Source organism: Odocoileus virginianus, chromosome 8 (genome assembly GCF_023699985.2).
Source record: "Odocoileus virginianus isolate 20LAN1187 ecotype Illinois chromosome 8, Ovbor_1.2, whole genome shotgun sequence".
NCBI lineage: Eukaryota > Metazoa > Chordata > Mammalia > Artiodactyla > Cervidae > Odocoileus > Odocoileus virginianus.
In genome coordinates, this window is record NC_069681.1 from 77,258,410 (window position 1) to 77,272,792 (window position 14,383).

The 14,383-nt window shown below is 40.9% G+C and overlaps 1 protein-coding gene across 4 annotated transcripts in view; it reads left to right on the forward strand.

The window, feature by feature from the left end:
• The window catches only part of FRY (FRY microtubule binding protein), a 321,997-nt gene that overhangs the window by 142,580 nt on the left and 165,034 nt on the right, over positions 1 to 14,383 (forward strand). For all 4 annotated transcript variants that reach the window (XM_070471761.1, XM_070471762.1, XM_070471763.1 and 1 more), the window contains one exon: positions 12,401 to 12,454. In XM_070471761.1, coding sequence (XP_070327862.1) covers positions 12,401 to 12,454 — 54 coding nt within the window. The remainder of the gene's footprint in view (positions 1 to 12,400; positions 12,455 to 14,383) is intronic.

Sequence of the window (14,383 nt, forward strand, 5' to 3'; positions counted from 1 at the left end):
CAAATCTTTACCTCCTAGAGTTTTTATTTGACCAGAAAACCATACTTTTTTTTTTTTTTTTCTTGGTTAAGGTAACTGGATCATTTCAGTTTTAGCTGGGAAGTTTTGATTGGCTGCACAAATCTGGGTATGTAATGAACATTATATAATGATGATCATGAGGATACTGCATATGAAATTGCCTGTTTTGTCTCATGAGTAAAACCAAAATTCAAGATACTTAATGGACTGTGGAACCTTCAGAGGAAGGAAAATGCTTACCCATGAGTCAAGCCAAATTCTGATTCACAAATGGCCAAGTGGCAGCGTTCCCTGCACTCTTTGTGCTATTTTTTTTTATCAGAACTGTTTTTTATCAGGTGGTTTTTAACAGAATTGCCTCCCCTCCTCCCTTTGGTCTCCAAGAAAATAAAATGCCTTTCAGACAGATGAGGGGTTCTTCTCATTCACTCTGTGAAGAGGCTTACTTTAAATCAGTATCATTAAATTACAATTTATATACAATAATCTACAGGGGATTAAAATCTGTGATTTGATGAATTTTGACAAATTTGCACACCCGTGTCAGCATCGCCACCATCCAGATACAGAATGTTTCCATAATCCTTAGGAGTTTGCTGAGGCCCTGTGCAGGCCCATACCCACCCTGGGGCCTTGAGCAACTATTGATCTATGTGGAGGTTAATTCCCAGTTTCTAGACTTCTATATAAATGGAAGCCACATACGGTGTACTCTTTTGTGCCTGCTTTTCACTGAGCATAGTACATTTGAGGCAGTATCCATTTATTATTCATCAGTAACTCATTCATCTTTGTTGTTGAGTAGAATTCCATTTAACGTATATACTGTAAAGAGTTGGACACAGTTGAGCGAACACCAACCACAATGTGCTTATTAATACTTAGTTACCTTTAAATGGTCTTTGGGTCAAAACAGAGTGTTTGAGTATAGTTTTGACCAACGCAGGTCTTTTTTTTCTTCCTTATTCTTTTTAAGATTCTTTCCCATTATAGCTTATTATAAAATACTGAATATAGTTCCATGTGCTATACAGTAGATCCTTGTATTTTTACCTGCATTATTTAATACATATAGTTATGTATATCTGCCAATCCCAAGCTTTTATTATCCCCTCCTCCCTTCTTGTTTTGGTAACCATAAGTTTGTTTTCTGTGTTTTTGAGTAACCAGCACAAGTCTTGATTTTCACAGATCATGTAAACAATTATACTAATGTGTATTATATAAGATGTTGTGATAGTAGCTTACAGATAGACAGACAGTGCTTTTTAACTTCCAAGTGCAAGTGATTGTACTTGAGACTATGCATTATACAAAGAGGAATAAGACAGGTTTTTATAAGAATAACAACCATTTTGGGGCTTTCCTGTCATGTTTCAGATACACTAATTTTAACCTTAACCCTAGCACGTAGGCAATAATAATAACAACTCATCCTTCTGTATAGTACCTCTTGACTGCAGGCACTGTTCTTAAATACTTGAATCACATCAACTCACCTGATTTTCACATTAGCATCATGGGATCAGTAGGTACTCTCATGCCCCACTTCACATACAAGGAAGCAACTTGTCAAAAGTCACATAGTACGTGATGGGGCTGGGACTCAGCACAGACCATCCATCTCCTGGAGCCTTGCTGTTAACCACTATACTCATAGCCTCCATAGTTTTTTGGTCAGAGAAGCCGAACTTGGGAGATTTAGTAAGATGTGCCAAAGGTGGTGTAATTGGGCTTAATATCCTGATTCAAATCCTGGTTTGATTGACTTCAAAGTTCAAGCTCTAGTCGACTTGAAAAGGGAAATGTATGAGAATAACCAGGATGGCTTTTGTTAGATACTTAAGACTAAAGAATAGCAAAAGAGCTATGTAAGAGTGAAACCTCTGTCACTCCTTATAGGAGTGATCAAGGAAAGTGTGGTGAAGTAAATGAGTCTTGTACTACAGGTACAATTTTTGTTAACTCAAATTCACATTCATTGAGTCAGTGATACTATCTAACCATCTCATCCTCTGCTGCCCTCTTCTCCTTTTGCTTTCAGTCTTTTCCGGTGAGTCAGCTCTTTGCATCAGGTGGCCAAAGTATTGGAACTTCAGCATCAGTCCTTTCAGTGAATGTTCAAGGTTGATTTCCTTTAGGATTGACCGGTTTGATCTCCTTGCAGAGTCTTCTCCAGCATCATAATTTGAAAGCATCAATTCTTTGGCGTTCAGCTTTCTTTATGATCCAACTCTCATATCCATATGTGACAACTGGAAAAACTGTAGTCTTATCAGAAGATAAATCAGAACATGACTGATTTCACATCCCCAGCAGCATCCCTGATTAATGTAAACATTTGAGGAGAAAGACCAGCCTGTGAGGGACACAGAGAAAGGATATCTAAAGAATTCGGAGGAGAAAAAGTGGGGGATGGAAGGATTTGGGTAGAAAAAGGAATCATCAATAGTGTTTCACTGCAGCTAAGAATTTCAAAAAGAGAAGTGCTGAGAGATGGCCACCAGATTTGTTGTTTGGGAAGTTACTGGGCTTGTAGGGGCACTGTTTTTAGTAGATTGCAGGTGGTTGAAGGAAGAGTTGGAGAGGAAGGGAAGACTGAAAGTGTAGACCACTCATTGGAGAACTAAGGATGAGAAAAGAGTAGAAAGCAGTAGCCAGAGGTTGGAGGTGTGGTGAAGGCAGACACTAAGATGAAAAGTTCCAAGTGAGCACAAGAGCCAGGAGAGCAGGGCAAGGGAGACTGACCTTTGGGGAGTAAGGAGCTGACTGATGGTGCAGGGTCCCAGAGGAGGCAGGGAAAGGTGCATCCACGTGTAAATGTCCACTCAGTGGACGTGGCATGCACAGTTGGGATGTATGTATGTGCTCAGTCATATCTGACTCTGTGACCCCATGGACTATAGCCTGCCAAGTTCCTCTGTCCATGGGCTTTTCCAGGCAAGAATACTGGAGTGGGCTGCCATTTCCTATTCCAAGGGATCTTCCCAACACAGGGATTGAACCCACGTCTCCTGCATTGGCAGGCAGGTTCTTTACCACTGTGCCACCTGGGAAGCCCCTGCACAGTTGGGATATTGTTGGGACAAAAAAATTCAAAATACCAACAAAGTAGAATGTAAGCCAGAAAAAGATCAGAGAAGGTAGCATCTTAAATTTCTTGGTAGCTGCCGTAGTTTAAAAAAAAAAAAAAAAAAGCCTTTGGGAGCGTCTCTTTTCAATTAAAATGAATATTAACTTTGTAGCCAAATTTAATTGAGGTTTCCCTTCCAGTGTTCAAATAATGGATTTGTCCTAAAAACTGTTAGGTTTGGTGGAGAAATTGGCCTCTCTGAAATGTGCAAAGCCAGCTGCAAATAGGACAGATTCTCTCAAGAGTTTTTAATTTTTAGAACAAATGCCAAAATATTCCTCCAGATTTGAACCTACCTTCTCATTTCACATCCCAGGGTACCAGGCAGCATCTTACTTGCTGGTGAAAAGTGGAAGTGTTAGTTGATCAGTTCTGTCCAACTCTTTGGGATGCTATGGACTGTAGCCCACCAGGCTCCTCTGTCCGTGGGATTCTCCAGGCAAGAATACTGGAGTGGGCCAACATTACTTGCTGGTACCGGTAGCTGATTTGAGATACTCTCTATTATTTTCTTGATTTCAGGATTTTTCTCAATATATTGGGTAAGAATCAGCATGTATTGTCTTGTTTCAAGAAATCCATTCTGTAACTGAATAGAATGAAAGGAGAACCCAGTTTTATCTGTTCCTGTAAGCCGCTTCTTTTCTTCCAAGGAGCAAGTGTCTTTTAATTGACTGCAGCCATGAAATTGAAAGACTCTTGCTCCTTGGAAGAAAAGTTATGACCAACCTAGACAACATATTAAAAGGCAGAGACATTACCAACAAGGTCTGTCTAGCCATGGTTTTTCCAGCAGTCATGTATGGATTTGAGAGTTGGACTATAAAGAAAGCTGAGTGCCAAAGAATTGATGCTTTTGAACTGTGGTGTTGGAGAAGACTCTTGAGAGTCCCTTGGACAGCAAGGAGATTCAACCAGTCCATCCTAAAGGAAATCAGTCCTGAATATTCATTGGAAGGACTGATGCTGAAGCTGAAACATCAATCCTTTGGCCATCTGATGAGAAGAACTGACTCATTGGAAAAGACCCTGATGTTAGGAAAGATCGAAGGCGGGAGGAGAAGGGGACAACAGAGAATGAGGTGGTTGTATGGCATCACTGACTCAATAGACATGAGTTTGAGTAAACTCCAGGAGTTGGAAATGGACAGGGAGGCCTGGCGTGCTGCAGTCCATGGGGTCACAAAGAGTTGGTCACGACTGAGCAACTGAACTGAACTGAAGCCCCTTCTTCCATTAGATCTGAATGGTTTTAATTAGTGCTCATGAATTCTTACTAGAAAGCTAGTCAGGTTGGCATGGAGTAATGCTCATTTTTACCTGTGGATGAACTGAGGGCTGAATCTTCCACTAGAAGTTCAGTGATCCCTGCAGGCATCAAGATACAGAGGTTATCTTCAAGATGACTCCAAGCCTTGGATCCCTGATTGCCCCTCATGTAGGGAGAGACTTCTGTGGGAGAAATGGCCAATATTCTGAACTGGGCCTTCTTGGGATTACGCCTTAGGTCTATTTTCAAGGTTGGGTCAAAGTTGGCACAAATAATATCTGATAAAAAAAAAAAAAGCATGTCGGACATGAGGATGTCTTGAACCCCGTTTTCTTTGGTTCAGCCTGAGGAGGGTGCCTGCCGCTGCAGGTGGTGGTTCTGGATGAAATGCTTGAGCAGCATTCTCTGCTCTGAAGGGGCCAGCTCACTGCTCATCACTGCCCCCCATCCCGTGTTCTGGTAAAGGAAAGAGATCCCAGCTGCAGAAGTTCAGCTCTGAAAATTTTCTGTTAACTACTTCAGTCAGTTCAATTCAATTGCTCAGTTGTGTCCAACTCCTTTCGACCCCATGGACTGCAGCATGCCAGGCCTCCCTGTCCATCACCAACTCCTGGAGTTTACACAAATTCATGTCCATTGAGTTGGTGATGCCATCCAACCGTCTCATCCTCTGTCATCCCTTTCTTCTGCCTTCAATCTTTCCCAGCATCAGGGTCTTTTTCAGTGAGTCAGTTCTTCACATCAAGTGGCGAAAGAATTGGAGTTTCAGCTTCAGCATCAGTCCTTCCAATGAACACCCAGGACTGATCTCCTTTAAGATGGACTGGTTGGATCTCCTTGCTGACCAAGGCACTCTAAAGAGTCTTCTCCAGCACCACAGCTCAAAAGCATCGATTCTTCGGCACTCAGATTTCTTTATAGTCCAATTCTCACATCCATACATGACTACTGGAAAAACCATAGCTCTGACTAGATGGACCTTTGTTGGCAAAGTAATGTCTCTGCTTATTAATGTGCTGTCTAGGTTGATCATGACTTTTCTTTCAAGGAGCAAGCATCTTTTAATTTCATGGCTGCAGTCACTATCTGCAGTGATTTTGGAGCCCCCCAAAAATAGTCTGTCACTGGTGAAAGTGAAAGTTGCTCAGTTGTGTCTGACTCTTTGTGACCCATTTGGAATTCTCCAGGCCAGAATATTGGAGTGGGTAGCCTTTCCCTTCTTCAGGGGATCTTTCCAACCCAGAGATCGAACCCAGGTCTCTTGCATTTGTGGGTGAATTCCTTACCAGCTGAGCCACAAGAGAAGCCCCAGAATCCTGAAGTGGGTAACCTATCCCTTCTCTGCAGATCTTCCTGACCCAGGAATTGAACTGGGGTCTCCTGCATTGCAGGCGGATTCTTTACCAGCCGAGCTATCATGGAAGAACACACATGTGTATTATAAAATCTCACTGATGGTGACATCAAAATCCTAAGTCAGTGATGCATAAATGTGTTGTTATACAAACATACTGCAGCTTGAAGACTGGAGAAGTTTGGTGTTTGTTGTTCTTTTTTTAAAATTTGGTTGTTTTTGTAAAGTGAAGTCACTCAGTCGTGTCCAACTCTTTGCAACCCCATGGACTGTAGCCTACCAGGCTTCTCCATCCATGGGATTTTTCGAGGGTACTAGAGTGGGTTGCCATTTCCTTCTCCAGGGGATCTTCCTGACCCAGGAATCAAACCCGGGTCTCCCGCACTGCAGGCAGATGCTTTACTCTCTAACCACCAAGGAAGCATCCTACCATTACAACGGTTCCTCTAATTACATAATGAGCATTAAAGTTTTAACAGTGTTATATTTTTTTTAAGAGAAAGGAGAAATTACCCTTTATAATGTTTCTTTTCTCTTTTTTGTGATGCAGCTTTCTAGTTATACTTGGAAGCTTCCAGAAAGCTAAAATTAAAGGTTTAATTAATGTTAGTGGGGTGGGTGTTGCCCCAGGAAAAAAGGTGGAACTTAGTTTCAGCTCCTGTACAATGTGAAAGCGGTTACACATCTTAATTTTATCTAGTTCTAGTAATAATGGTATTGAAAGGAATTTTAATAGTAGTAATAACTCTCAATTATTGAGTACTCTGTGTCATTCATCTTGCATTTCTATGAGGTAGGTTGGCATTATGTATTCTTACATTACCTAAAAGTTAACTGAAGCTTAGAGAAGTCAAGTGAGATCCACTGAAGTACCTCGGAGTCAAAGTCAAATCTCTCACAATCCACAGTCCATGCACTGAATTGTTACATAATAATTAAAAGACATTAAAATAGCATCTCATAAGTGGTGATATATTTAACAAATTTAATACGTTCATATTAACTCCAGTGGCATTGCTGAGTGATGTGTTTATTGAAATCTCTCTTAAGATTAGTAATAATTGGTAACATTTGAAATTAGTGAAGTCCTACCTATGTGGGGCACATTGGGGATTTTTGGGGGCCATTAAAAGTTCAGAAGTAGAAAGTTATTTACTAAATAAGCCCCTTGTATCCCCGAAATAAACCATCTTTTGATAAAGGAGACTCTAGACTTGTCTCACTGCCGTGTCCATGGCACTGCTTGCCATCTTTTCTCTTACTTACAGATTACAGAGGTCCAGTGTGGAAAGACTGTAAAATGAAAATGTAGTTAGCATGCACTGAAATTGCTTGGAAATGGAGGTAGAAGTCAGTGGCCTTTTTAGGTAGGTATGGACACAGAGAGCTTTCAGAGTTTGTGTTTTCTTAAGAGAGGGAGAGGTTGGAACATCCTGAGGTGTGAGAAGCACAAACAGGGACCTTTCTCTTTTCCTTTGGAAGTGCTCGAAACCCCTACTGGTTTCTTCGTGACAGGCAAAATCCCTCTTGGATGGGTCGGGACAGCAGTGCTCTTTGATTCAAGGGAAGCAAACTTGAAGAAAAGCCCACAGTGCAGGCTGAGAGGGGCAGCTTGCTTTTTCACATGGCAGGCGAGTTGGTTGCCACCCAGATCCTGCCTAGAAATGGGAAGAAATGGAGGGGGTTTCCTTCTGTAGCTCCATTAAGAAAAGATAAAGAGTTGCTTCCCAGATGGTGCAGCGGTAAAGAATCTGCCTACCAGTGCAGGAGATGCAGAAGACTAGGGTTTGATCCCTGGGTTGGGAAGATCCCCTGGAGAAGGAAATGGCAACCCACTCCAGTATGCTTGTCTGAACAACCTGTAGACAGAGAAGCCTGGCGGGCTATAGTCCACGGGGTCGCAAAGAGTCGACACGACTGACCACACACAACACACACACAGAGTTGGATAGTGCTGTCAAAACCAGTTTTAAGTGCCTTATTCCATCTTAGAAAGTGAGACATTATTGAAAAAAAAAAATTTAATGATAACCTAAGTGATACATCTTGATACCCTGTTTTTAGTTTTTGTTTTTTTATGGAAAATTTCAAACATGGACTAAAGTGGGAAGACTGTGTAATGAACACTGTGATCATCTCAGCAGTTACCCACTCATGGCCGATTTATTACATCCCCAGCACCTCTCCCCAGTAGTATTTTCAGGAAACGCTAGAAACCATTTCATTCAGTCTCTAAGTGTATCTCTAAAAGATTGATTCTTTTATAAACGAGACCATTTTTAAACAACTTTTTTAAACAACACCTAAAAAGTTAAAATCATCCTATCATATCTAATGTGTTCAAATCACCAGTGGTCTCATGAATCTCGTACTTTCTCTTAAAGGATTATTTGCATCAGAATCCAGATCAGATCCACATAGTGCAATAGCCTTTTTTAAAAAAATCAATAGGCTCCACCTCCATTTCCCTTTGCATCTTTTTACTGAAGCAGTGTCTTTCTTTATTTCAGTTTCTTTCCATCTGGATCTTGCCAATTGCATCCCTGTGATTTAGTGTAACATATTCCTCTTACTCCTTCCCTAACTCCTGTATTTCCTAAAAATTGGAAATGTATCTGAAGACTTGGTTAGGTTCAGGATTTTTTTTGTTTGTTTTGTTTTGGTCAAGACTGTTTCATAGTGTTTGCTTCCATTAGGAGGGACAGCATCCATTTTGCTCTCTTTGTCCTGTCTGCAATCCCTCCTGTTCAGTGCTAAGTCTCTTGATGTTTTGGGTTTGTTCAGCCCTTCTGTTCACCGTCAACCCAGTGAGCTGGAGCTTCTGGGAAAGGTCAAGTTATAGGCTAAGGTCTCCCAGCTTTGGACCACTAAGAATTTTCTGGGATGTGTCACTGCCAAAGTTTTGGATTTTTTAGAATGATTTTTGAAAAACAAAAGTGTCATTCAATTCAATTAATGAACCTTTAGTAAATAAGTAAATTTGCACTAAAATACAGAACAAAGACAATTTCTAAAAGCATACAAAGCACACTGTTCTTACTGGACAAATGAGACTATTATGTTGAGCCTCCTCCATCATAGTCAGTTTCTACTTGTTCTTTAAGTACCTGTTGTTTATTCTGTGTTAATCTCGTTTTTCTGCCTGCCATGCAGGAGACCTGGGTTCAGTCCCTGGGTCGGGAAGATCCCCTGGAGGAGGAAATGGCAGCCCACTCCAGTATTCTTGCCTGGAGAACCCCATGGAAAGAGGAGCCTGGAGGGCTACAGTCCATGGGGTCACACAGAGTTGGACACACTGAGCAGCTGAGCACAGTCTCACTTTACTGCTTCTCTGTTGCTCTTTGAGAACCACTTGGTCTTGACTGTGTACACCTTGGATTCTTACAGACCTTAGATGGCGTGTGCTGATCTGCGGGAGAATCTTCAGCAGAACCACGCCTCTGCAGTTCTCTTTTCTCAAGTGGACATGAGCCTACCAGACTGCTCTGTGTTCAGATGACTCTCTTCTGAGCTTGAGCAAGTTTGTTTCCCTTCTCGCTTTCATTCTCCTCTCCCTTCCTTTCTTCCTTTTTTCTTTCTTCCTTTTCCCTGTACTTTTTAGCCAGTATGAAACTGTCTTCCCCAGGTCTACTTTTTAACCTCTTGACACTGATAAAATCTATGCTGATGCGAAGATAACTTCCGGAATGTTAAAAGGTAAACTTGATTCTCTGTGTCCAAAGCAATCTTTCCAAATGCATAGGGTTACAGACATCTAATAGAAGTGTGTGTATGTGTTCAGTCGTGTCCGACTCTTTGTGACCCCATGGACTGTAGCCCGCCAGGCTCCTCTGTCCATGGAATTTTCCAGGCAAGAATACTGGAGCAGGTTGCCATTTCCTACTCAAAGGGATTTTCAGGGATTGAACCTGCATCTCCTGCACTGCCAGGCAGATTGTTTTAATACTGTACCACCTGGGAATAACTATATTCATCTAAGAACCCTTAATAAAAAGTTTCAGCTCTGAACTAAGAGCGTAGGGAGACAGATAAGTTACAACACTGGAAATGCTGGCAAGAATAGATGCAAACCAAGTGCCATGTGACAATGAACAGATGACTCTACTTGAGGAAAGTAGGGAGTCGCTTAATCCTGGAAGTGACATTTAAGCTAAGTCTTCAAAGAATATGATTAAGACAGCATAGTTCTGTAAGAACAGTTTGGGAGAACTCAGTATAAAGATATGTTGTTTTACTGGGGCATGGAATTCAAGTAATGGGCTAATGGACTTGACTTAGGAGTATAGCAGTAACTTAACAGAATTACTGTCTTATGTGTTTGGGGTATAAGTCTTTTGTGTTTGAGAATTTCTTAAAAATTTCTGACATTTAAAGCAGTCCTCAAAATAGTGGTAAAGATTGAACAAGACTGTTGCAGAATTGTACCCTTAAAAATCATTAAAATGATCAATCTTGTGTCATATGTATTTTGCCACAGCGAAAAGTATATTAAAAAGTTTACTACAACAGAACAGACCCATGCCAGTAAGAGGATCTCTTAGTTGGAGAAACTGGGCATCATCAACCTAGAGATATGATTAATTTGGCATTTGTTTAGCCATTGCCAAGCCACGCCCTGCCCTGTGACTTTAAGTGCTGGGGAAAAGAGAGGGTCCTGCATTTCTGCAGCTTATAATGGTCACTAGGGGTGGCCATCAGCTGATCACTCTTGGATGTGTGTTTGTACAGTGTAATTCTGTTGATACATTGTGATGTGAGTTTACTCTGTGGTAAGTGCTATGAAAGGGCACATATGCAGAGCTTTGCAGGCATGTGGGGGTGTGGAGCAGGTGTTAGGAGGGGACTCAGTGACAGGCTTCCCTGAGGAAGTGACAGTGGGCTGAGATTTGACTAGTGAACAAGTCTAGGTAATACTCAGCATTTCAGCTTCTTAGCCCCGCTGGCAGGAACACTGTGCTGGTCAGCATTCCCCCCTAAGTCTCATTTGACACCTCGTGAGCCCTCGATTACTGTTGAGTGATGAGTAAATAAAACAAGGAATAGAAATGTTTCTACTGGGTTTGTTCCAAAGATGTCTGTGGAACCTGGCCCCACCTGTTTTCACTTCTTTGGTTTCACATTTGTATTTTGTTTTACAAAGGACTTCAGATGACATTGAAACATAGGAAATGCTTCACCATTTATTTGCTGAATTTGTGCTCTCATACAATCAACTGACTCTCTCTCTTCTTTATTTGTTCTTCTTTGTTCTCAGTTACATTTTGATATCTGCTCTTCCACCTGTGTGTTCAAGATAATATACTCTGAAGAGAAAATGTTTATTAGCCCTTAAGAACACAGCAGTCTCTTCATTTTTGATGAGTCTGCATTTTGAAGCTGTGTATTTTGCAAATGAGACAGCAGTTAATTCACACTGTTCTCAATTAAGCGTCATATACCCAGACTGAGCCCATCTTTTTAAGAACAGAGACCCTGGGGCCTGGTGGGGGGGGCACACATCCGCCTTAGGCGTGTATCGTCTTCAGTGGGGGAGAAAATTGGAGAAATGAGACAAGGAAAGGGTCCGTGTGGTCGGCAAAATGTGAATGGACTCTTTCTAGAACATCTACATTGGCTCACATAAAGCTTTATTTTTTGGTATATAACTTTTTACACGGTTTCTAATCTTAAACCAAATTTGGGTCAGCGTTAGCTTCCATACATATCAAAGAACGATAAGGATAAATAGTTATAAAATGCCCTCCTGAAAGGTCAGTGAAGTCTTCCTAATGTAAACAAAGACATCACGGTTAGGAAAATTTGTTTGTGTAGACCTTTGTCACTACCCAGATTATTTTTGCTGAGATTTGGATGTGTTACAAGTCAAAAGATCACGCTCAAAATTCAGCAGTTACACCTAATAACTGTGTGATTGGTAGGCTGTCCCTAAACACCAGACCAATAGTTAGGCCTATGATAAGTCCCCTACATACAAACTTTCAAAGATGTGAACATGCCCTTGTACACCAGCTGGTGTACTGTAATACTATACTTTTCAAGGTTATGTAAGATTTAAAATGGTTCCTTTGTTTTCTGTTTGTTTTTTAGGTACATGTTATTTGCATGACAAGTATTATAAACCTATTACAGTATAGTACTATATAGCTGATTATGTTAGTTGGGTACCTAGGCTAACTTTATTGAATTTATGAATGCTCTTTTGGGATGGAACTCATTCGTAGGTAGGGGACTTAATGTATTTTGTTTCTAAATCTTGGGACCTGAAATGGTGTATCACTTTCAACTTTTATTATCTGTGAAGTTCTGAGACAGGTACTAAAATTTCAGACAAATTCCCTAGTTTTTAATCATGTGATTTTCATTGAAGTACAGAGGGCCAATTACTACTTCAGATTTGAATGTCTTGGTCAAATATGTGAAGATGAATAGCAAAAATCCTGATGGTGGTGATCAAACACTATACTTTAAGGTTTGAATAGTAAAGAAGAGTTTCTTATTTGAAAACTGTCATCTCTTCTCCCATAAAGAAAGAAGTAGATGAGAAAAAGTTTAACAATAATGGCCTTTCTTTTGAAATATTTAAGAGCCTCTGGTAATTTTTCTTACATGTTTTTCTTTCTAGGAAAAGCCATTGACAAAATCGCTCCAACGTGGAGAAGACCCCCAGTTTGATCAAGTATGTAATATGTATTATATACTGGTTTTTATTTATTTCAAAATGTACAAAGCTAAGGGCTGAGGACTCACCATGGCGTGTAGATGAACTTCCTCAAGGAGGATGCAGGGGTGTGAACCTAGGAACTGAGTCCTGCAGCTTTTATAGTGATAGCGTATAGTAGCCATTCAACAAATGCCTATTGGTTTGAAGTGCTGAAATAATATGAGTAGGTCCTCAATTGTTTGTTTGTGGGATCTTTGTGTATAAGAATTAAAGGAACTGAGAAAAGATGAAGCAACTTCCATTCAAAAACTTTCTGAGATTCTTCTGAATAAATGGTACCACTGATGACCAGATCTCTGCACTAGAGCTTACTTATGTTTGCATCCAATATTCTGTTGAATGCCAACTATGTGCTTGACATGGCACTAGGCTCTGGTGAGATGAAATCTAGGACAAGTTTTAGCCTTTCAAAAATTCACAGTCCTGTGAGAGAGAAACCACCTAAACAGTAATTATTTAAAAAAAAAAAAAAAAAAACAAAAAAACCCAATGTGGTAACTTAGAGTCTCATCAGAGAAAGTGATAAATGAGTAAAACAATTTAAAACAATAAATACAAAGAAGGTCCTTTGAAAAATAGATCAGGACTGGTTAAAGGACTTCCGGCTCTAAACAGTAGATGATAAACATAGGAAACAAGGATCTTACATATCCTGGTTGGGTCACTTCAGGAGGGCTTTATGTGTGTTTAGAACGGTGGATAATGGTATCAGAGGAGGCTGGAGATGTGTGTGTGGTGTTTGCTATACTTCTGTAGTTAATGACAAAGAGGACAGCATGTTCTTTAAAAACCTCGCTTGGTGCCAGTGGAGGAGACAAAGTCCTGCTGCATGCTCAGTGGGCTGGTCTGATACAGTGGGGGTTTTATATTGTCCTATGGAGAACACACGCAGAGTACACTTTCTGTGGGCTTTGACACTACCTTTAATGTGGCGTCTAGAGGAAAATTCTTTGGCTGTTAAGGTCCAGATGTGTTCGACCCCAAAATGTAAGGACTGACTATTGAGACAGAGTCCCCCATTTTCTATTTTACAATCTGTTCCTTGAGTGAGATCTCACAAGTCTGTGCTCATAGCCAGTCTTTGAAGGCTGGGGTGGCCCTGGCTTTGCACTCTGTCGCTGGCAGAACTGGCTGTTTTCTGGAACGCTGGTGGAGTGGAGTGTGGGCTTCTTCTCTCTGGGTCATGGAGCTGTCCTCTCATCTCACATTGTCCTTAGTTGCTGTCACCTGCTTCTCCTTGGGCAGTCAGGGACCTGGAGTGAGTGTTTGGGGTCATCACTTGGGGATTATAGTCATAGCAAGTGTGGCTCTTTCTGTTCTCTTTAAGAATGTGAATATTTTCTGTCTTCCACAATTTTTCACTCTATTTTATCTTCTTTGTCTCTATCCTCTTAGATTATCACTCTGTGTTCCTCAAAAAAATTGTGCTTTTTCCCCCCCTCTAGCTTAATGTACTTCTTTCTTTTTTTCCTCCTGGAGAAGAGTACTTTTGCATTCTAATATTTCATATAGTAGTTATCACCAATAATTTGGCTTAAACACAATTTCTCATTTATTATTCAGCACTCTATTTCTGCATTTCAGCATTGTGGGGAAGAGACAGACTTTGGAATTAGATGGGCCTGGGTTTAAATCCCAACTTTGCTGCTTAATTAGCTATAACACTTTTAACCCCGCTGCTCAAAATGTTGCAATGCAGATTCTCTGCCCTGCCCCCATCCACTGAGGCAGACTGTACAGCTTAAGGAGACCCCCAGGTGACCACTACACACATTGACACTCAAGAACCACTGCTTGTAACACAGATAGATAAAAATGTGTGCTCAGTCATGTCCAACTCTACATGACCCCATGGACTGCAGCCCACCAGGATCCTCTGTCTGT